Here is a 25,843-nt window from a genome sequence, read left to right as displayed (position 1 = left end):
GCTGGTCACCCAGCTTGGTTATGCTGGCCATCCAGCTTGGTCATGCTGGCCATTCACATTGGTCATTATGGTCCTGCTGGTCATTCAGCTTTGTCCTCATAGTAATGGTGGTCTTCCAGCTTGGTCATACTGGCCAACCACCTTTGCCATGCTGGTCATCCATTTTGGTCATTATGGTCTTCCAGCTTGGTCAATATGGTCAATAAGTTTGTCATCCAGATTAGTCATGCTGGTAATCTAGCTTGGTCTTCACGGTCATGCTGGTCATCCTCATCCAGTTTGGCGATGCCGGTCAACCGGCAACATGTTTTAAGCCTAACTGGCGTCCAGGGGTCTCTTTGCCTGTAACGCTCGAACCCCGTAAATCGCCGCTTGCGGCTGTATTTATTCTTATTCTTTTTCTGCCATAGAAGTGATTGGGCAGAAGAAACCGTAAGGCCTACAGGGCTGAGACTTGGTCATATGGTAGTACTTCTCACCGCTACTCAGATTCAAAAGATGAGCCCGATCGGCCTCAAGGGGGCGCTATGGCGAAGGTCAACGCGTTTGGCCCCGTAACTCCTACGCGCTGATAGCTAGAGCAAAAATTCTTGCATTATATGATTCCTTGGTTAATGGCAAATCAAAAAGGTCGATAGAACTACTAAGCTCCGCCCACTTAGATTTTTTGCTATTTAGCATAATATGCAAAACCTACTTTTGAGAACTTGTCCTAAACTCATTGACCAATCCTGACATGTTTGGTGTCAAACAACTCAGCAGAGTCCCAACCTCAATAATTATTAAAAAAATCTTGAAATTAGCAAAAAATATGGCCGCCATATGCAAATTAATCTTACCGTGGCACACCAAAATTTACTCTAACAGCTGTAACTTTTGAATGCTTAAACCTACACTAATGCCACTTTACAACTTTGATGCCAACATGATTCTGAGGTAGACCGTCAATCTGTGTATACATACGCCGCCAGGGGGCGGAGCCAAAGCTAAAAATCTGTTTCTCAGGAACCGTACAAGCTATGAAGCTCTCCTTTGGCATGTATCATCTATGGCCTATGTCCTAATGTTTTTCAGAAGGAAAATTTGATATGCAAATTTTTGCGATCGTTATTAGCCAATCAGATTCCAGCAAGCTTTTGACATGCTAAACAATGACCAATCAGGACGATACTTATACCCTACATGTATCTCAGGGCCTTCTATCATCCATTCAAATATGGCATTGATTGGCCTCAAGGGGGCGCTATAGCAGAAAATCAGTTATATCTAAAGGTACAAGTGGCCTAGGCTTGTTATTCGTTTTTAGTTGTATACTTTGCTTTAGCCTTTACAACTTTGTAATTACATATGTTTACCAAAAATGCAAAGATTTTCATCAGTGGCCAAAAGAGTAAAAATTGCTCTTTTCGAACTTGTCTTTAAGTCCTTAATCAATCAAAATAAATTTGGTCTTGATGCAATCTTGAGACCCTGTAGGTAAAGAATTATCAAAAAAATCTTGACATTTTAACTATTTGAGGCCCATAAACCTTGATCAAACATGTACGTGAAAGCCTTTTCAGAGTTATTTGGCCAAAACTCTGTCAAAGTTTAAAACATGCCAAAACTGTTGAAGCTACTAATTAAAAATGACATTTCAAGCACATGTGCCAAGTATGAGCCAAATAAGTCTTCAGTAGGCTCTACAGTGAAAAAATAACTATTTTCAATTTATTCCATTTATCGCTATTTTCCAACCTAAATGGACAGAAGACAGGAACCTTTGACCCTATCGACACAGAAATTTACATACATATATAGACTGATATTGTGATCTTGATTGCAAATTTTGAGCCAAATCAGATATTTTTTGCCTCTAATATGGCCAAAGAGCAACAGCCATTTTGTAGGCCATAAGCCTGTATTATCGCTTTTTTCAAGCCTAAATGGACAGAAGTCAGGAACCTTTGACCCTATCAACACACAAATTTACACACATATATATACAGACCACTTGATCATGAGTACCAATTTGGATCCCAATCGGACTTTTCTTCTCTTTTTAATAAATAGAAACACACTGATAGGGAATGTTCTGTCTTTCTGATAGAGTGATAGATTTCCAGCAGGTTATATGTGGTCTCTTGCTGCGCTCTGGTGGTCATTTGGTGAAACAGCTACAGGTGAATTATTCTAAATTAAAGCTCTGCTGAACTTATTCAATCTTGCTTGTCTTGCTTAATTGAACATATTTATCCTTCTTGTTCATGCTGGTCAGCCGCCTGGGTCATTCTTGTTTATGCTCCACCCACTTAATTTTTTTTTAAATTTGCATAATATGCAAAACCTACTTTTGAGATCTTGTCCTTGGATCCTTGACCAATCATGACATGTTTGGTGTCAAACAGTTCAGCAGAGCTTACTCCTCAATAATTATTTAAAAAATCTTTACATTTATAAACAATATGGCCGCCATATGCAAATGAGTTCTACCATGGTGCAGTAAAATGTCTTTAACACTTATAACTTTTGAATGCTTAACCTGACACTAATACCACTTCAGTCCTTTGATCATTACATGATTCTCAGATACCCTGTCAGTTTAAGTAGACATACATCCCCCCAGGGGGCGGGGCCAATGCTCGATAGCTGTTTCTCTAGAACCATACAAGCTATCAAGGTCATCCTAGCCAATTATCATCTATGGCCCATGCACTAATGGTACACCAAATGAAAATTTGATATGGACACTTTTGTGGTCACTATTAGCCAATCACATTCCAGCAAGCTTTTAACAGGCAGAATGTTAATCAGGTCAAAACTTATATACTATATACGGGTTATTTATATGCCCTTTTTATGCCTTGTGTTTTTTCAATTTAAGAACTGAATTTGTTTCACCAAATGCGCACTAGAGTGCAGTAAGACACCACATAAAACCTGATGAACACTACAGCTCAATTTATCAATGCTTTTCAACTAGTTTACTCACACCACTCATCTAGCATTGCCATTATGGTCTTTATGGTCACGCTGGTCACCCAGCTTGGTTATGCTGGCCATCCAGCTTGGTCATGCTGGCCATTCACATTGGTCATTATGGTCCTGCTGGTCATTCAGCTTTGTCCTCATAGTAATGGTGGTCTTCCAGCTTGGTCAATATGGTCAACAAGTTTGTCATCCAGATTAGTCATGCTGGTAATCTAGCTTGGTCTTCACGGTCATGCTGGTCATCCTCATCCAGTTTGGCGATGCCGGTCAACCGGCAACATGTTTTAAGCCTAACGCTGTAAAGAGCTGTAACGCTCGAACCCCGTAAATCGCCGCTTGCGGCTATATTTATTATTATTATTCTTTTTCTCCTGAAAAAACAGTTGTGCAGCCTAAACCGTAAGTCATAGAGAAATGAAACTTGGTAGGTAGATGTAGGATCAGTGCATCTCGGACAACAAAAATGGCACCGATTGGTCAAGTGGTGGCGCTATAAACAAGGAAATTCATTTTTCACAATTTTCTCAATAACTCAAAAACCATAAGACCTACATTCAAAATTCTTTTTTTGATGGATTCCTTGGGTCAATACCAACAACTTTCCAATTTGGACCATGCACTTCCGTCTATATAGATTTGTTGCTAATTTGCATAATATGCAAAACCTACTTTTGCAAACTAGTCCTAGGAATTTTGAACAATCCTGGCATGTTTGGTATCAAAACACTCGTGAGAGCATGCGCTTCAATATTCATTAAGAAAAAGTTGAAATATGTAAACAATATGGCCGCCATATGCAAATTAGTCCTTCCGGATATATGCCCCATTCACTTCAAGAGGTAAATTTGGAGCACTGTTTCTCAGCAACCGTGCAACCTAGCAAGTTGAAACTTTGCATGCAGAATCTATCATACAGCCTCTAAAGGATGTTCAAAAGGCAACTTAATCAATCAACATGGCTGAACACCATCAGCCAATCAGCATTCAGCAGACATTTTGGCAGGCTGAATGTTGCCCAATCTGGATGATATTTGGCAGTTATGTTCAGGTGGAGAAACTGTAGTGACCTGCAAAGTGCTGAAACAATCCGCCTACTGGGGGGCGCTGTTCCAAACAAACGAGTATATGTCAATCATGCTGTACTATTTTGACATCTAATTGTTTTTGCCATATTTAGTACAGTGGCTCTGACAAATTTCTCAATACAACTATGTTTAAAAAGTGCTTTGTTCATTCATAATTGCTAATTGTTTGAAAATAGCTATATTGAAACTACTCTCTGGATATTTGGCCTATCACCTCCATTTCAGTCTTGTTGCACACTGTAGAGTCTCTAGGTAAATGTTCATTAAAAACATTTGTGAAAATTTCACATACAATACTCTCCAGGCATCAAGCAATCTGTGCGTCCTTGGAATTTCTAACCTAAATTGCTGTAACTCTGCAGTATTTGCTGTAATCTCACAATGTTAAAGACCTCTGTACAATATCACTCTGATGAAGCGCCATTTAACACAGAACTAGATTAAGAATAACTTGACATTACATGTCATATCAGAACATTCACTCCTTTGTGCCTCTTCTCAACATTAATAACAGGTGAAAGACTTTTGATCATTTCTAAATGTGACAGAATGTCTCCAATTGTGTTAGACCTTCTTACACATCACCATCCTATGCTCTAGTAGGCACCATTGTGCTAGTTGGTGCTTGATGAAGCGCCATTTAATTCAGAACTAGATTTATAATAACTTCGTAATTACATGTCATATCAGAACATTCACTCCTTTGTGTTAATTTAAACTTGTTTGGTCAAACATTTCAGCTTGTTCTGCAAAGGTTCAAAGGTCAATCTGAATACCACTTTGTGAACATTCTGGTTGAAGCCACCTGATCAATACCAATAACATGTAGACACCTTTTGACTAGTTCTAACTCACTTAATGAATATCCTACAAAGTTCACTAGATTTACATGTGAATTTAAGCACTGATCAGGTTGAAAGGCCTCTGCTCAACATTAATAACAGGTGAAAAACTTGATAATTTCTAAATGTGACAGGGCATCTCCAATCATATTAGACCTTCTTACACATCACCATTCAATGCTCCAGTAGGCACCATTGTGCAAGTTGGTGCTTGAACCCGATGATTGCCGCTTGCGGCTATATTTATTATTATTATTATTATTATTATTATTATTATTATTATTATTATTATTATTAATATTATGTATTGTATGTCAATTCTGTTGTATATTTACATTTTCTCCACTCTTAAAAAAAATTGGTTCCTGCGCTTTTAATTTTTTTCTACTGAGAGAATGTAACTACGTTTCATAGAGATTTTTATAAACGTCAGGACATGTGGTCTTACTGTAAACTACATATGAACAGAAGTCGGGTTAGATCAATGTTTCTCAACCCTGTTCTTACATGTTCTACTGCATATTAACACTGTTCTCCATACTCTAGAGCTTTCTCTGTTTAAAGGCACGTAATAAAGTAGTGGTGGTATGATGTGTTTAATACACTGCTGGATCTACATAATGATTTATTTAGGCTCCATATAGGGGGCTAAGGGATTTTAACAGGTAAACTCAGTAAAGGATTGTTTATTAGCTGATCAGTTGGATCTGGTGGAAAATACACTATTTTAGGGCAGTGATCAGGGTTAAGAAACTGCTTTAAACTACAAACATAAAGTACTGTACTAAATTCTGTCTATCCTCTACATCTGGCTTCTAGATAACAATTTAGCTAAATGAATTTTCCTTTATTAAAGCTCACAGTAAGTCCTGTAATCCTAAATTATGAAAATGTAATAGTAATTAGCTGATCAGGTACAGGTCAAGTTGAACATTACATATATATTTTAGTTTTTTTCTTTAACCTTGACTCCCAATCTAGCTAATTCCAAAGTTAATCTAACTCACTAACACAGCTGCAGTTTATTAATCACAGTGGGTTTAATCTGTGTTTTGATTCAGAGACGTGTATTTTTAACCATATCAGAAACATCTCATCTCAGTTTACATGATTAGATACCATTACCTTTCTTTTAGAAAAAAAATCGCCATATATCCATATCTTAAAACCAGCTGCACCCTGATCCCGCTGCTAAATATCACAGCGAGGGAGGAGCTCCCCCCCCCCTACCAACACACTGACTCTGTAGGGGTTGGGCTCGCTCTAGTAAGTGAGCCCTCTGAACCAGGTAGTAAACAGACCCAAGTGCAGGGGTGCGTTTCCCGTACAACGACGGAGCCTAGCATTGAACTAACGTGGTACGATGCATCGTTAAACTAACTAACATCTGAAATATGACCGTTTCCCGAAACCATCGTACTTTGTTGGTACCACAGAAGTCTGAACTATGTTGGTTTGAACCACCGTGGTCTTAACTAAGGTGTTTCCAGATGTGTTCGGCCAGACTTTCCCAGCAGAAAACGTGCAAAACTCACAATCTTTAAAATATTATGCAAAAAATATGTTAATAATGTATCATTTAGACTATTTATATTGTAATTATCACCAGAACATAACGGACAACAATACTATTGATAAAATAACAATGAACTGCAAGTAAAATGTACACAATAATTGCTATATATTAATTATTATTTGTAACAGTGTTACTTAAAAAAAACATACACATATTTGCTATTGCGATATTTTGTTTAAATAAAATAATCACCATTCTGAATGAGTCTTACTCAAATGAGACCTGCGAAATGTGTGTTACTCAGTGGTTCAGCAGAGCGCCTACGACGGTGCAGCGCGCGGTGTTCTGTCGAATTGTGCAACCGATCGAGATGTGCTTCTCAACACCAGCGCCCATGCGTGGAAACATTTTTTATTTATTTATTGTTTTTTTTATGGTAATTCTGTTCTTTTTGGGTGCATTAAACAACCAGAAACCCCTTGCCATTATTTCTGAATATTACAAATGCGTAAATGACAGCTGATGATAATGAAAGTAATAATAAGTTAGCAATAATAAAAAACATAAGGTTTATAATCACCCCTAATAACCCTAAACTGTCTCCTGATATTTTGATTCAGGCTTTCCAAATACTCTACCGAAAGCATGTTTAAATATGGGGCTTTTTCTAGCAATTTTATATTTAAAAATTAAATATGCACTAGGGTAGTACGGTTTGACAGGGTAGCAAAACTCGACAGAACACCGGATGGAAGCCTAGTTCGAATCCCAGTCGTGGTTTTATTGTCTTAATGTTTTTTTTTTTTCATAATGGCAATTAATGTTATTATTTTTTACATATATATTAATGTAGCCTACATATTTCTACGTATTTCCTGTAATATATTATTTAACAAATACTGATTGATAACATTTGTATAGGCCTAGAAACACACGTTGTATTGGCTAAATGATACATTTTCTTTATTCACACTCTGTCTGGCCCTGTTACCTCCAGAGGATAATTAGGTAATTCAAAACACCTGCTTATTACATGTCTCTATTTATTTCAAGACACTTTTTACTTAGTTTTTTCTTGTTATGAATATATTATTAAAATACACCTTCTTGCCTACTGTATGGATATATTTGTTTCACTGGGTACAAACAATGCAAATATACCCTCAAAGGTCCTTAGGGTACAGGTGTTTACGTTAAAGCCATTTTAGAGTATTACCCCAGTGACAGTTTAATAGCCTTATTCACAGAGTGCATATAGCACAGTGGGTTTAAAAAAAATATTATTAACTAATTCATAAATGTGCACAGCACAAGTTATCTTTACTCAAGAGATACCTGCTTGAATAATTGACATACATCTTTCCAAGACTGTAAAATACATTTTAGCTAAAGAGCACTTCTCTTTTCACTACACTGAATTCATGTTTGCCAAATAAAGCTAAATGTTAAAGACATACATTAAAAAAGGACTGAATTTTATTATTTTACCTGGGCGCACATGGGTAAAAGTGAAGTGGCTCAATTAATGTAATTAACACAAACATTAAAAAAAATAGGTACACTTGACATCTTAAATCCTCGTGCAGCAATATTAATGTGATTTATCAGCTTTCTGAATCCTACCGTCCATCGTCTGCACTAATAACCAGGAACTAAGCTCCTAACGACAGGTCTAGAGCTGTAGTTGGAACGACGCAGCTGAACCACGGTAGTTGCGAACATTCGCTGGAACCACGGTTCTGGGAAACACCTGAGTAGCTTAACTAAGGTTCGCACTATGCAAGTTACTAACGTGGTTACCTCCATAGTTCCAACCACGCTTTTGGGAAACACCTGCGTCGCAGCTGCATCGTCCAGACTATGTAAGTTGCTAACGTAGTTAGCAACTACGCTTTTGGGAAACGTACCCCGGGACAGTAGACCTCAAAGCAGGTAAACTCAAGAATAAAACACAATTGAACACAAATAGAGAAGTTGGTGAGAAAAGCAACTCAAAAGGAGTTGATTTTAAGAACGTGTTGACAAACAAAAAACACGCCGAGCGTGGGGAAAGCACATTGGATAATAAACAAAAGAACGCCAGGGGAGGACTGGCTGCCCCTTATAAACTGGGGTACACGTAAATAAAACCTTCCCAAACTAAACTATGAAGTTTATAGGTGCTTTTAGAAACTTAGGGAGTGATCCCCTTCCTAACATGGAAGTGGGGAAGCTTCTAAGAGTAGTGAGAGAGAGAGGGAACGCCACTCAAACTCTCAGACAAAGAAAAGGAAAAGAGGAAGCTGGAGAATGAACTAGAGAAAGAGAGTCAGAAGGCTTGGCCACTCTGACTCTTTAGCAGACAGGAAAGTTGAAAAACCAGCTCAGGAAACGGGCATAGCTTCGCTCTGAAAGGTTCAAAGATCCAGCACTGTGTGACTGAATCCCAGAGCTTAAATAGCTCTTACACAGGTGCGCTGTGTTGAGCTTGATTAGGTGCTGTGTTGCTCGAGGCCTTGACCGGGTGCCAACCCTTACAGACTCCTCCCGCGCTGAAAAAAAGCAAGCTGATTGGCTGTTTCTCCTGAGAGGCGGAACTAAATTCCTGAACCGGCTCCGTCATTAATAGTACTGCTGAGCTGAGCGAAACAATATCATTTTGAGGGGACAAATCCACCTGTTTCTAATATTGGGTGGGACACCACAAACACCACACACACAAATGGGCTAAAAATTAAAGCTAAGCTACCCACCCAAACAACCACACTATATAAAGGGGTCAATATAGAGTCAAATATAGAGGGGTATTTAACATGATTTACAAAATATTATTTAAAAATTATTAGCCCACCTAACAAAACAGGCAGTGCCAAAAAAAGTTATAAGTACCTTAATAAATAAAATACACTTCCAATACTAAAAGAGGTCTATATAGATAGCTGTAAATATTACACTGTACTTTAAAAGCATTAATATTTCATTAGCATTACAAGGAGCAGAACATTATTATATTAGATCAAAATATCCTTTAGAGTCTGAAATGTCAAATAAAATAAAATACAAGCATAAACAGATATGGTAAAAACAGTGGCTACACCATATGATTCCTATGAAGAGACAAACATTTATATTAATACACATAAAAATAACCCCAAATCCACATTAGCCTAAACAGCTCAGTAGCAATTTTAATGCTAAGGCTAATGCTAATAGCCCCACCAAAAGTACCAATCTACACATTACCTCCCTGTAGTTTACTCAGTAATTATGTCTGTAAATGCCTCTACATGCTCTTCCACCGGCCTCAGTCTCCTTAAATAACTAAACATAATAATAATATTAATTATAATACAGCTAGAATAATACCAGTACTGAATCACTACAATATAAAACCTGCAGCCCCACACTCTTCAGCATTATCCAATATTAACCCAGAAATATACACACACACACACACACACTATACACACACACACTATACACACACACACTATACACACACATACTATACACACACACACTATACACACACACACACACACACTATACACACACACACTATACACACACACACTATACACACACATACTATACACACACACACTATACACACACACACACACACACTATACACACACACACTATACACACACACACTATACACACACATACTATACACACACACACTATACACACACACACACACACACACTATACACACACACACTATACACACACACACTATACACACACATACTATACACACACACACTATACACACACACACTATACACACACATACTATACACACACACACTATACACACACACACACACACACTATACACACACACACACTATACACACACACACACACACACACACACACTATACACACACACACTATACACACACATACTATACACACACACACTATACACACACACACACACACACTATACACACACATACTATACACACACACACTATACACACACACACTATACACACACATACTATACACACACACACTATACACACACACACACACACACTATACACACACACACACTATACACACACACACACACACACACACACACTATACACACACACACTATACACACACATACTATACACACACACACTATACACACACACACACACACACTATACACACACACACACTATACACACACACACACACACACACACACACTATACACACACACACTATACACACACATACTATACACACACACACTATACACACACACACACACACACTATACACACACACACACACTATACACACACACACACACACTATACACACACACACACTATACACACACACACACACACACACACACACACACACACTATACACACACACACTATACACACACATACTATACACACACACACTATACACACACACACACACACTTTACACACACACACACACTATACACACACTATACACACACACACACACATACTATACACACACATACTATACACACACACACTATACACACACACACACTATACACACACACTTTACACACACACACACACACTATACACACACTATACACACACACACACACATACTATACACACACATACTATACACACACACACACTATACACACACACACACACACACACTATACACACACACACTTTACACACACACACACACACACACACTATATACACACATACTATACACACACACACACACTATACACACACACACACACTATACACACACATACTATACACACACATACTATACACACACACACACACTATACACACACACACACACACTTTACACACACACACACTATACACACACACACACTATACACACACATACTATACACACACACACTATACACACACACACACTATACACACACACACACTTTACACACACACACACTATACACACACACACACTATACACACACATACTATACACACACATACTATACACACACATACTATACACACACATACTATACACACACACACACTATACACACACACACTATACACACAAACACACACACACACTATACACACACATACTATACACACACATACTATACACACACACACACTATACACACACACACACTATACACACACACACACACTATACACACACACACACACACTTTACACACACACACACTATACACACACACACACTATACACACACACACACTATACACACACATACTATACACACACATACTATACACACACATACTATACACACACACACACTATACACACACACACTATACACACAAACACACACACACACTATACACACACATACTATACACACACATACTATACACACACACACACTATACACACACACACACTATACACACACACACACTATACACACACACACACACATACCTTCCTACAATTGCGTATATGTGGGGACCGGGTAAAAGCCCCGGTGAACTGAGGACCATAGTTTCTGCAGTAGTTAGAGAGCAGCAGTTCGAGTGTTTAGCCTCTAGATGTCGTCCAGATGCGGGTCATCACTTCAAACTGAGACTTAACCAATCAGCTGCAGAGTTAGCAAAAAAGTTTTTCACCACAGGAGTGAGGACATGAGCGGTTACTAGGCAGAATATGCAAATACCTTATTATGAATCTGCGCATAAACCTCAGCACCGCCCTCAGCGGTGCAAATATTTTTACAATAGAAATACACTCTGAAAATATCCTAACCACCGAATACCTTTAGAGTTCTGGTTTAGAGTGATTATTAAATACTGGACTTTATCTGCACTTTATTTGCGCGGGTCAGCGGTTAGCATAGCCGCTAGCGCTTCACTAGGCCATTACGCCGAGAAGAAGAAGCCCGCCTACAAGTCTGTCTGACGAATAGCGACCGAATATCTACAGGTTCCATCCAATCCGGTTCTAGAAATGGTCTCAGTGAACGTCTGATCTGCAGAAACAGCGTTTATGATAGGCTAAATCCTCCGTCCGTTAAAGCACGGCGCTTTACCCGCGTTGGACCGGAGCGCGTTCAAAATTCCCCCGCGAGCCCGCGGCGGGATAATAATAATACACATTAACACTGACCCCAGTTAAACCAGTTCACCAACACCACCGTGGCCAGGTATTAGACCAATCAAACACGTGGCCTGCACTGCTTTTGGGAAACGTACCCCAGGATGGTTAGACTTTTGTGTTGTTCAGAATGTATATTATTTGTTTAATGCCCAAGCTAAACTTACTTAATCTGTGTGTGTTTCAGATTCAACTATCCTGCCAGTAGAGAGAGGATGAAGATGAAGAACCACTTAAAAGACTTTTCATTCTTGTATTTTGTGGGGAATTTATTTTATTTATTTATTTGGTAGCATATTTTATTTACATCAGTAATGTATATATGTTGCCCTTCATGTTTAATGCTGTCAGTAAAAGATAATGTATAATAATAAGGATCACGTGTTTAAATATTTATGCTAGAAAAGGGAATTTTGAGGTGAAATGGTAAGGAAGGAATTCATTAACATTTTGGTATTTATCTTTGAAACTTTATGATATTTGTTTTGTTGCATACGCAAATGTTATTAATATACTTCATGAATATTAAACAAGCTGTTTATATTTATTATTAAATATTTCATATTTGAGGAAATATTAATTTTAAGTTTTATTTACAGTCAGTGCTTATTAAATAGGACAGTTTGGGGGTTTATTTATTAATAAGAGTGAGGGGATTTTAATGAGGGGATTTTAATGAAATTAATTAGGGTAAAGCTCTGTAAAGTGTGCCGCTGGTAGAGAGGGGTGAGAGGTGAAAGGGCGTCAGAGGTAAGATGGTGGATGTAGTGCGTGTCACTCCCCGATCTGTACCCCCTGCCTGCGCACTGCAAACTGAGTGAGATGAGCAGGGGCACAGATCGGGTAGGTAATGCCAAGGTGTACTTCCGCCCACACTGTCGCAAACAGCTCGTACACTGTGGTGTCAAAATTAAGGATTTTAAGTTTTACAGAGCTGTGCAGAGTACATTTTCGTTAAATTCAGCATTCACGCCATCCTCCAAGTAAGTAAGTAAGTAAGTAAGTAAGCTTTATTTATAAAGCACTCTTTACACAGCTTCCACTGCCCAAAGTGCTGTACACAAAATGTCTAATAACTACACATACATACAACCACAACGAAGGAATGGGCAAGGAAAGTGTGTGTGTGTGTGTGTGTGTGTGTGTGTGTGTGTGTGTGTGTGTGTGTGTGTGTGTGTGTGTTGAGAGAGATATGGGTTCGCTCTCATGCTTTTTCTGAGAGTAAAATAAACTGATATTTTGATGAATGTGTTGTACCTGTTATTTATAATAATTTGCTGTGTATTTTAAGAATAAAAAGAATTTTTAAATGTGAAGTAATTTACAGACTTGGTATATGTAACAAAAAATAAATAAAAACACAGCAGGCTCACACATTTTAACAGATTATTTTCGATTTTTAATTATTTTAAACACCTATCTGTCTATCTAGAATTCAGAAAACGGAAGTTAAGCTTGATCAGCGATCTCACAGCGCCGACAACTGTTGACAGCCGTGGCTGCCCGATCTGCGCCCCCTGCTCAGTGTGCAGTGCGCATGCGCGGCACAAATCGGGCAGGGGGTACAGATCGGGGAGTGACACGGGGTGGTAAGTTGTAGGTTTTTTATGTGAGTTGTAGTTTTTAATGTGGGATTTGTAGTTTTTTATACGTTGAGTTGTAGATTTTTTCATTGTGAAATGTAGTTTTTTTATAACTGTTGAAGTTATAGTTGTAGTTGTTTTTAACGGGAGTTGTAGTTTTTTTATAGAAGTTGCAGGTTTTTTACGGTGAGTTGTAGTGTTTCTGGGAGTTGTAGTTTTCAGTGTGTCAGTAGTAATGGCGGAGGTGTTGGTCTCCGGCGGGGCTGCGGCTGATTTAACCCCGGCGGGCGGAACCGGGAGCGCCGCTATGGCTTATCTGCAGGAGGAGGTACCGGCTGGTTAATGTTAGCGGGGGGTTTCGGGTCGGTACCGCGCTGTGGGCGGGTGTTCGGGGGTTCGTGGGATCGGTACCGGAGTGCTGACGGGGTTCTGGCGGCGGTTTGGTCTGAGCTGGGCTTCAGTACAGCGGGTTTATAACTGATACTGATCTGTATTACTGTTATAAACTCAGTTAATAACCCTACTTATTATTGATTATTGATTTATAGCGTTTATTCCGCTGTAACAGAGCTGTTATAGCGAATCAATCTATTACACTGCATCATTAGCCTAGCTGTGTTTTGGCCTACAGACGCCCTTCATAATAAAAGCCCTCATAATATAAGGCATCATAATTTCTCTGTATCCCATTTATGTTATTAGATTAACCATGGAGACAATAGATTCATATTTATTTGTCTGCTCCAGACAGTCCTAATCTATTGGCAAAACTGAAAAATACAGAAATAAACAAGCTGTGTGTGTATTTGCACATCTATGTCAGCAATGGGCGCAACCAAATAAACTGAATAATGATTTCCACTAGTGGTGGGCGATATGGCCCTAAAATAATATCATGATATTTCAACAATACACTACTGCCAAAAAATGAAAATTAAATGTTATTATTGCATGTAATATGATATGTGATTATATAACTGAGATATTAAAAAATACAATAAATTTTCATTAGATTTGTAACAGAAGTCAGTGATCATGATACTAATAATATTAATGCACTCCAAATATCTTCATATATCCAGGATTAAAGTAAAAGAAATCTCTAGTCTCTAGTAGATATATAGTGGGAAATAAGAACAGTGTTATTTTTTCTTTTGATAAAGACAGTATAAAAGTAGAACCCTGGTGTGATAATTAGGGGTGGGTGATATGGCGCCATATTTCAGGATATAATATCATAGTTCACAATGGTGGCGATATTATTGGGTACGATACGATGCAGTATCTGGTTTAATGAGCTGATGTACTGAGTTTTGTTGTTTTTATTCTGACTGTATCAGAAGCCGGACTCTGATCTGGTTCCAGCTCTGAATCTGGGGGATCTGGATATAACCACTGATGAGTTCATCCTGGATGAGGTGGACAGTAAGTAGCTGCTTATCCAGCTGTTTTACAGTAAAACTACTTTTAAATCCCAGATCAAGGGTGTTGTGCTGAAATTCGACTCCCCTTGGTGATGTGCAGAAACGTGAGTCTGTATCTACTGTAACTGTAGCTTATTTATCATAATAATAATAAAATTATAAACTTTATTCATAAAGCACCTTTCATACATTAAGGAACATAAGGATATGGGGTGGTGATCACCCTGACCTATAGATAGATAGATAGAGAGATAGAGAGATAGATAGATAGATACTTACTTTATTTATCCTGAAGGAAATTTAGGCATCCAGCAGCAACAACACAATACAATAAGAAACATACTCAGACAAATCAAATCAAAACACAAGAATAGAAAATATATAAGACTATAAAAAACCTAACTATGCAAGGTAAGGATCTATCTGTAAACGGAGCAGTGCAGTAGATGTTGCTAATGGTCATTGTTAATTAAATAATTAACAGAGTAAAGTGCAATGTGCAATGACATCGATTACGAAAGTGACTGTTGTGACATAGAAATATAATATAATAAATTTGCATACGTTAGAAGACAGTTCTAAAAAGAGAATGTGAAAATGTGAATACCCAATCATGAGTAAGGTATACTTTAATGTAAGCAAGGTTGGGGAAGTGTTAGTGTAAATAATTAAGTGGTTGAGTAATAATGTTCATGTGGTGTGACTGGGTTAAACTCAGTCGGCAGCAGCATCCCGTCCCCGATGGGAGGAGTTAAAGAGTCTGATGGCTCTGGGAATGAAGGATTTTCTGAGTCTGTCTGTTGTGCAGCTCTGTGACAGCAGTCTGCCACTGAACACACTCCTCTGCTTCATGATGGTGGTGTGAAGTGGGTGACTATCATTGTTCATGATAGAAAGCAGTTCATCCAAAGTCCTTCTCTCAGCTATTGTAACCAGAGAGTCCAGCTCCATTCCAACCACTGCCCCGCCCCTCCTGACCAGCTCGTTCAACCGCAATGCATCTCTCCTCTTCATGTTGCCTCCATAACTATAAATATATAACATAACTATATAACTGAAACTCTTGTGGCTGAATGCAGTTAAATCCTCACAGCAGTGTTTCACCTCCAGAATCAAGTAGACATTCTTCTCTGGACAGTAGAAACAGGATAAACTCGTTTTTAGTATGCATGATTTCAGATAGATAAATGGATGATGGATGGATGGATGGATGGATGGATGGGTGGGTAGATGTTTAAATAAATGGATACACGGATGGATGGATAGACTGATGGATGGATTGATGGAAGGATAAATTGGTGGATACATTTATGGATCCATAGAGGCATAGATGGGTGGATGGATTTATGGATGAATGGGTGGGTGGATGGATAAACGGATGGATACATAGATGGATGGATAAATTAATCGATGGGTGGATGGATCAATTGGTGGATGAATTTATGGATCCATAGAGGGATGGATACACGGATGGATTTATGGATAGACAGACAGACAGATATATAGATAGACAGTCAGACAGACAGACAGTGTGTGATGTTGAGTCTCTGGTGTTAATGTTGGTGTAATAAACCTGTATGTGTTTATTTGTGATCAGTTCATATTCAGGCTAATCTGGAGGATGAACTGGTGCAGGAGGCTCTGAAAACGGTGAGATTATTTATTATGTATTGATTATGTTTGATGATGTATTATTGTGATTATTGATCTATTGGTAAATGTGTTGTATTGATTGTGGGCGGGATCTGTGCAGGGGGTGGATCTGAGACAGTACTCTAAACAGGTGGAGGCGGAGCTACAGCGTATTGAACAGGCCTCCATCAAAGACTGTATCCTTATCAGATCATTATAACCCCTTATCATTTACATCGACCAATCACAACACCAGGACCAGCTCATTCCTTATTCCTACACCCGTTATTCTAACCTCTCTCTGCATACTTTATTATTATTCTCTGAAATTACCCAAAGAACACATGTAGCCTAGCATAGCCTAGCCTAGCTTATTGTAGCACTGTAGCAAATAATTTGTTATTGTTTGTATTGTTTTGTGATTTTTATATTATATGTCTGGATCTGATTTTCTGTGATTTTCTGTGATTTACTGTAAAGTTCTTGAGCTCAGTTTAATCAGATATTAAAGAGAGTCAGAACATCGCATCTCTCCACAACCAGATCACCGCCTGCGACTCCATACTGGAGGTGAGTTCAGACCAATCACACGCTGACCTCAGCTGTCTGTCTGTCTCTCTGTCTATCTACCTGTCTATCCCCCTGTCTATCTGTCTATCTGTATACAGGTGCATCAGTTTAAAATGTTTTATATAGATGTATTACACACAGAGTGATCTATGAGATGCAGATTTCATTTTCCAGCAGGACTTGGCACACTGCCCACACTGCCGAAAGTACCAATTGGTCTTATAATATAATATTCTAATTTTCTGGTACACTGATTTTTTGGGGGCTTTTCATTGGCTGTAAGCCATAGTAAAAATAATATGCATAAAATAGAGACTTTGATTTTCAGTGATTATTTAAGTACAAATATGCATTTTAATGAAAAGAACTTTTACAGAACTATAATTAGAAAATGTTTAGTATCTATCCATCCATTTACATACAAATATCTTTTATTATTTTTATTTTTTTCTGTAAGTGCTGGTATTTTCTTTTGGAAAGTTAGTTATTGTTATATTTGGCGTTATGTACTACGTGTGTAGACGCAGAATTCCTATTTCATTTTTTTCCAAACATTTTGATGATCTCCAGAACTATTTTTATGGAAGGTGTGTCCTGTCACATCTGCACTATAAAACATATAATTTCAGAAAAAGAACTGAATCATACTGAATGATGTAAAACATGGGGGTGGTAGTGTTATGATGATCTGTAATAGTAATAATAACTTGCTGTAATTGATGGAAGCAGGAATTCTGCTGTTTTTATCAGAAAATCCTGAAGGAGAATCAGTTCCTTACTGACCTCAAGCTCAGGAGTACTTGGGTTCTGCAGCAGGACAATGACCCAAAGCTCACCAACACAAAGTTCACCTCTCTCTCTCTTTCTCTGTCTCTCTCTGTCTCTCTCTCTCTCTCTCTCTCTCTGCGCATGTGCGGAGTTTCTGTTGGTGGCGTGCAGGCTTTCTTGGCGTGCTGCCAACTTTTCTAACTTTTACTTTTTTCTTTTCTTTCTCTTCTTTCTGTTTTTACTGTTAGTGAGCGGTTAGTATAGTTGGTTTTGAACCGTTTCTGGCCGACCTGGCCGCCATGGCCTCCGGAGCCGGCGTGGAGGCTCTGTCTCTGCGGCATGGCGTCAGGTGTGTACCGGAGAGCGGGACCGTCGAGGACGTGTTAATGGCTGTTGGTGAGCAGGTAGGGTGTGAACACATCTACTCGGCTTCCCGTATGAATAAAGCGGTGGTGGTGTTTTTAGACACTGAGAGCTGTGTAAACAGGCTGATCGAGACTGGGATCTGGTTGAACGGGGTGATGGTGCAGGTTAGCCCGCTGAGTGCTCCTGCGACCCGCGTCGTTATATCCAACGTTCCTCCATTCATTAAAAATGAGGCGCTGATGAAAGAGCTAGCCCGATTTGGTAAATTTAGCAGCGCTATGAAAATGGTCCCTTTGGGATGTAAAAATGCAGCCGTTAAACACGTCCTGTCTTTTCGGAGACAGATTTACATGTTTCTGACTGACCGTGATCAACATCTGGAGGTTAGTTTTAGAGTTAAACACGGGGACGGACAACATTGTGTTCGCGAGTACAGAGAAGCTCCGCTGCTTTGAATGTGGAGATATTGGCCATAAACAGTTCGGCTGCCCTCATAAAGCAGCGCAGCGGCGGGGGGGTTCAGCAGCTGATCAGGGGGACTCGCAGCAGGCTGAGTCTTCTGAGCACACTGAGGCAGATAGCAGACCTGCTCCTGTGGCCACTGTATCCAGTGGAGCGGAGAATTCACTTCATCCTGACATTAACGTTAAAAGCAGGTCCAGTGGTGCTGACAGCTCAGCTGGAGGGGACTTTGTTAATGTGAATAATGTGCCTACTGCTGTTACTGCTGAAACGTTTACTGAACTTAGCACCAGTGCTCATGGTAAGGCTAGTTTTAAGACTAATAAGCCTGTGATAGAGGAAGATAGTTCTGTAGTGCAGCATGTACAGGATGAGGATGTAATGCTTGAGTTCGACTCTGATAATATCAGTGAGGCATCAGATTTTTCAGGACTGTCAGAAACACCTGTTAGTTTACACAGTCAGTCAGCTCTGTCTGAGCCGGGCACACAGCCTGAGATAACTGCTCCCTCACTTGAGCAGGCAGGTGATACGTACACGCTATCTGAGATTGATGAATTTCTGCAGAAAACAAAGGGAAAAAGAGGGGTAATGTTGAGTAGCTTCTTTCCTGATTCCGAAAAATTTGTCAGGACAGTGCAGGACGCTACTAAAAATGGTCGTATTAAGACTATTCCTATCAAGAGACGGTACAGACTTAAAAAGTGGACGGCAGCAGTACGTAAAAGAAAAGACAGTTTGGCATGAAGTGTAGGTCTCCTTTAACACAATCTATGGTGGCACATTACTGTCTTTTCCTGCTTTTGGTTTCCATAGCTTTTCTCATGGTCACTCTGCGCATAGGTTCTCTTAACATTAATGGTGCCAGGGACGTTTATAAACGTGAAATGCTTGCACAGTATATTCAGGATAAAAAACTGGATATACTGTTACTACAAGAAACTCATATTGATAATGATGATGAGTCTCTATGGAAAATGTGGTGGAAGGGACCTTTGTTTTTAAACAATGGCTCCAATGTGAGTGCTGGTTTAGCTATTTTAATTTCACCTGGATTGTCTCTCAATGTGATTTCACACAAAATGGTGTGTAGAGGCCGAATGCAAATTTTGAATGTTAAAATGTATGAGAAGGATTTCACTATTGTGAACGTCTATGCACCGAATATAGGTAGAGAGAGGGGAACTTTCTTTCTTTCCCTTAAGCAAGAATTAGCTCAGTGTCACCAGGACACTTTTTTTGTGTTGGGGGGTGATTGGAACTGTACTCTGGCTGCTGCTGTAGATAGGTCTGGAGAAGAGCCGCACCTGCCTTCAGCTAAGCTTTTACAGAGTATAGTAACTGATTTTAATTTGATTGATTGTTGGCGGATAAAACACCCCACCCTTAATCAGTTTACATGGGTTAAGATGATGACGGAGGGTAGAACTAGTGCTGCGCGGCTTGACCGTTTCTACATTCCTAACTCACACTGTAATAGGGTCGTTAGAGCCCATGTTGTGCCAGTGAGTTTTTCTGACCACTGTGCAGTTACTGTGCACCTGGCCTTTTCGGCCTGTCACAGGAGAGCGGCTTACTGGAAGTTCAATGTAAAGCTATTACAAGACATCACCTTCTGCTCTAGCTTTCGTGAATTCTGGGTTAGATGGTCAGATAGAAAGGCTGATTTTGATTCTTTAAAACAATGGTGGGATGTTGGGAAGGTTCAAATCAGTCTGTTCTGTAAGCAGTACACTGCGTATGCCACTTCAGAAAAGCAAAGGGTGTTAATAACTCTTGAGCGGAACATAGTTCAATTGCAACAGCAAATTGTGGGACAAAATCAGCAGGGTTTGCAAGCTGAGATAGAGGAATTGCGGCGTGATATGGGTACCTTCCTTTTAGAAAGAGCAAAAGGTGCACTTGTAAGAGCTAGATTTCAGATGTTCAGAGAAATGGATGCTCCCAGCTCTTTCTTTTTTAGCCTTGAAAGGAAGTACAGTGAGAGCAAACATATGCATGCTCTGTATATGGCTGATGGTCGCCTGTCTTCTGATGTAAATGAAATACGTGAGAGAGCCGTCGAGTTCTATTCTGACTTATATAAAGCTGAAAACTGCAGTGAAGAATGCATAAATGTACTTATGACTGATATGCCTAAATTAGCAGAGGGTGATATGAATTCCCTAGAACTCCCACTGACCCTGACTGAGCTTAAAGCTGCAGCCTTTCAGATGGCTCCAGGCCGTTCCCCCGGCATTGACGGGCTCCCAGTTGAGTTTTATAGAGCTTTTTGGGATTTGATTGGACAAGACCTACTTTCAGTTTTAATGGAATGCTTACTGAGTGGTGAGTTGCCTCTAAGCTGTAGGAGAGCAGTATTGACTCTTTTACCTAAAAAAGGTGACTTGTGTGAACTGAAGAATTGGCGTCCTTTGGCTTTGTTGTGCACAGATTATAAATTTTTTTCTAAAACACTAGCCAACAGGCTAAAATGTGTACTGGACACTATTATACACAGAGATCAATCTTACTGTATTCCTGGCCGATCAATAACAGATAATTTGTTTTTAATAAGGGATGTGATTGGTTTGTCCAATAGCGCTTCTCTTGATATTGGTTTGGTCTCACTAGATCAGGAGAAGGCGTTTGATAGAGTAAATCATGATTATCTCTTTACTACTCTGTTAAATTTTGGTTTTGGGGAAAGCTTCGTAAAGTGTGTGAAGCTGCTTTATACTGGTGCCTCTTGCCTTGTTAAGGTGGGTGGGGGCCTCAGCAGACCTGTGGATTTGGGGAAGGGAGTGCGTCAAGGCTGTGGCATGTCAGGACAGCTTTTTTCCCTTGCCATAGAACCTCTTTTGAGGCTAATAAGGAAAAAAGTCAATGGATTGAGCATTTATGGATTGCCCTGTACAGTGGTGTCAGCTTATGCAGATGATGTGTCTATATTCGTGCATGATAAAGCTGATGTGATTGGACTAGAAGAGTGTCTCTCTACATACAGTGCTGCTTCATCTGCTAAAGTTAATTGGAGCAAAAGTGGGGCCTTACTCTGTGGGCCCTGGATGAACGCTGATCCACCTCCACTGCCTGGAGGCCTACAATGGAATAAGTCTGGTCTCAAAATTTTGGGCATTCATCTGGGCTCATCAGAGGCAGTGCAGAAGAACTGGGAGGGTGTCCTGCCTTCGGTAACCCAAAGACTTTCGCGTTGGAAGTGGCTTCTTCCACAAATGTCTTATAGGGGAAGAGTGCTGATTATTAATAATTTGATAGCGTCTACCCTGTGGCACAGATTGGCAGTTTTAAATGCTCCTGCTGGTCTGCTGGCAGAAATACAGAGAAGACTGGTGGACTTTTTCTGGTCGGGCCAGCACTGGCTAAAGGCTGCTGTGCTCTTCCTGCCAACACATGAGGGAGGACAGGGCCTTGTGGATCTGGAGAGCAGGGTAACTGCGTTCAGACTCAAAGCAGCACAAAGACTGCTGTACATTCCAGGTCTGTCCTGGAGGGAAATAGCATATAAACTGCTCCAGAAAGCTGGCAATATGGGGTTAGACCGACACCTCTTCCTCATGGATCTTGATGGAGTAAACCTTTCGGGGCTAGAGAGCTTCTATTCCTCTGTTTTGAAGGCATGGTGCATGTTGCGGTTCACACGAGAGGGAGGTCTACAACCAACACTCTGGGCGTGGGAGGAGCCGATTTTCTATAATCGGATGATACCCCTTTGTTCGGCATCTTCCTCTACGCTGATAAGAAGATTTCTAAATGCTGGCATATGCAAGCTGGGTCATCTGCGGGAATTGAGTGGTACTGCATGGAAGTCAGCACAGCTCCTCGCACAGCAGACAGGAGTAACGACGGAGAGACTTCTTGAGCGGATCCTGGGTGAGGTTCAGCAGGCTTTACCCCAACAGGTGCGGGTTTACCTCGAACTGCCTAGGCGGGATTCTGCTGTGGATTTCCCTTCGTTGTGTGTGACTGCTGCACACGGAGGATGGGAAGAGGGTAAAGGCACTCTCCTGACTTTCTCCTCGCCAAACCTGGGTCAGTTTGAAGAGACTGATGGTAAGGCCTTGTATGCAGCTTGTGTGAAAGTGAGGCACTTGAGAGCTTTAGAGGATGTTCGTGAACATCAGTGGCAAGAACTGCTGAAACATCAGAGCACCGCCGGTTTTAGGTGGAGGATTCTGTATAAACTGCCACTCCCAAAAAGGTCAGGAGATCTTCAGTGGAGAATTATACATGGAGCAATTGCCACAAGGGTTCACACTGCACATTTCGCCCAGGGGTCCGAAACTGGGTGTCCCTTCTGCTTAAAAACTGAGACTGTACAACATATGTTCACGGACTGTTCACGTCTGAATGGACTATTTGGATTTTTACACAGGTTTTGCTTAAGTATGGGGGTGAAATTTAGTTTTGGTCTTTTCATATTGGGGCCAAGGTATACTGCTGGACAGCGTTTTAAATGCTGTTTATTAAATTTTGTGTTTGGCCAGGCCAAACTAGCCACATGGCTAACAAGGAGAAACAAGATCAGAGGACTGGGACTCACTGATCCAGAGGCACTGCTGAGAAGTTTATTAAGTGCACGCATTAAAGTAGATTTTGCGTATCTCAGTTCAGTAAATGACCTAATGACTTTTAATAATATGTGGTGTGTAAATCAAGCACTGTGTTATGTTGATGAGGGGGAACTTGTGATGTGTTTGTGAGGTTTTGTCTCTTTTTCTCATATTTTATTCTTAGGTTTTGTGTCAGTCTTGAGTAAGAGTTAGATGAATTGTGAAATATTTTTAAACGTTTTTGTTTAATAAAGCTTTGTAAAAGTCTCTCTCTCTCTCTCTTTCTCTGTCTCTCTCTCTCTGTATCTCTGTCTCTCTTTCTCTCTCTCTCTCTCTCTCTCTCTCTCTCTCTCTCTCTCTCTCTCCCTGTCTCTCTTTCTCTGTCTCTCTCTCTCTGTATCTCTCTCTCTTTCTCTGTCTCTCTTTCTCTGTATCTCTGTCTCTCTCTCTGTCTCTCTCTCTGTCTGTCTCTCTCTCTCTGTCTCTCTCTCTCTCTTTCTCTGTCTCTCTCTCTCTGTCTCTCTCTGTGTCTGTCTCTCTCTCTCTGTCTCTCTCTCTCTCTCTCTCTGGTGCATGCTGGGAGTTTGACGGTGTGAGAGTGCGGTGCGGTGTGAGAGCGGTTTTCGCTTTTTCTAAGCTGTTTTTTCTTCTTTAAGCACTTTTCTGATAGACGGAGTTCACTGGTGATCAGAAGTGAGTGTTAATAAGAATATATCCGCTGAGTGCGGAGAGAGCGGATCATGGCGGCCGGCCATGCTGCAGAGACGCCGTCTCTGTCCCTCTCTAACGCTTTCAGATGTGTCCCTCCTGCTGAAGCTTCAGTTGAGGATGTATTGACAGGGGTGGCTGATAAAATCGGTGCTGAGCAGATTTACTCCGCTTCTCGAATGAATAAGGCTGTTGTTGTGTTTTTAAAAGAACAGCGGCTTGTAGAGCAGCTCACTGAGAGCGGAATATGGGTGCTAGAGTCATATGTGCCGGTGAGTCCTCTCCAAACACCGGCTACTAAAGTTACTATTTCTAATGTTCCTTCGTCTCTTCCAAATGAATTGATCGCTAAAGAGCTCGGCCGTTTTGGCAAATTTGCAAGCGCTATCTCTGAGATTTCACTGGGCTGTAAAAAAAACATGTTTAAACATGTGCTGTCTTTCAGACGTCAGGTGCTGATGTTTTTAAACAGCCCGAGTAAAACACTGGACGTCTCTTTCCGTATTGTTTTTAAGGAAAGATCGTACATGTTGTTCGCTAGTACAGAAAGTCTAAAGTGTTTTGAGTGTGGTGACATCGGACACAAACGGTTTGCGTGTCCACACAAGGATCAGACTGTCGCCCAACATTACCGGGAGCCCGCAGCGGCTGGACACGGTGGGAGCGCTGGGACTGCTGGTGTGGACACGGTTGGTGTTCGGGATGAAGCCGCCCCCTCAACTTCAGCAGTAGGTCGTGGAGTGGAGGTGAGTGAGCGTTTGGTGGAGGAGAGTGAGAAAGTGGTGGTGGAGGAGAGTGAGAGAGTGGTGGTGGAGGAGAGTGAGAGAGTGGTGGTGGAGAGTGAGGGAGCTCAGAGCAGTCATGTTGATGCTGGAGCTGCTGCTGGGGTCAGTGGTGAAGTGCGGGGTAGGATAGACAGGAATGTTACTACTGGACTGAGTGAGAAGGTCCTCCCTCCTGACTCTGAGGCCGTGAGAGACTCACAGTCAGTGCAGGAGAGCATGGATGAGGAGGACAGGCTGTCTGAGTTTTCTGATGTTGGTGGGAGTCAGCTTAACTCTGAAACACTGTACACTGTGGATCAGATTAATGCTTTTCTAGATGAGACAAAAGGCAGGTCTGTAGAAGTGATTGACTTTTTTCCTGATTTAGAGAAGTTTGTCTGTTCTGTACTGAAGATACAGAAGAGTGTTGGTTATAATGAGCTTTCACAAAAGAAGCGTTTTCGTTTAAAGAAACACATCACTGCAATCCGTAAAGCCAAATTC

The 25,843-nt window shown here is 40.4% G+C and overlaps 1 protein-coding gene across 1 annotated transcript in view; it reads left to right on the top strand.

The window, feature by feature from the left end:
- Positions 1-14,303: 14,303 nt before the first annotated feature.
- Positions 14,304-25,843, top strand: part of LOC125780517 (vacuolar protein sorting-associated protein 52 homolog) — a 69,974-nt gene continuing 58,434 nt past the window's right edge. Inside the window, exons 1-5 of the mRNA XM_049473173.1 lie at positions 14,304-14,420; positions 15,433-15,517; positions 17,114-17,166; positions 17,270-17,345; positions 17,651-17,718. Of these exons, the coding sequence (XP_049329130.1) occupies positions 14,328-14,420; positions 15,433-15,517; positions 17,114-17,166; positions 17,270-17,345; positions 17,651-17,718 (375 nt within the window). The 5' untranslated portion in view covers positions 14,304-14,327. The remainder of the gene's footprint in view (positions 14,421-15,432; positions 15,518-17,113; positions 17,167-17,269; positions 17,346-17,650; positions 17,719-25,843) is intronic.

The sequence above is a fragment of the Astyanax mexicanus genome, unplaced genomic scaffold (assembly GCF_023375975.1).
Source record: "Astyanax mexicanus isolate ESR-SI-001 unplaced genomic scaffold, AstMex3_surface scaffold_34, whole genome shotgun sequence".
Lineage (NCBI taxonomy): Eukaryota > Metazoa > Chordata > Actinopteri > Characiformes > Acestrorhamphidae > Astyanax > Astyanax mexicanus.
The sequence above is the reverse complement of the archived record's forward strand: the minus strand, read 5'-3'. Positions and strand labels throughout refer to the sequence as shown.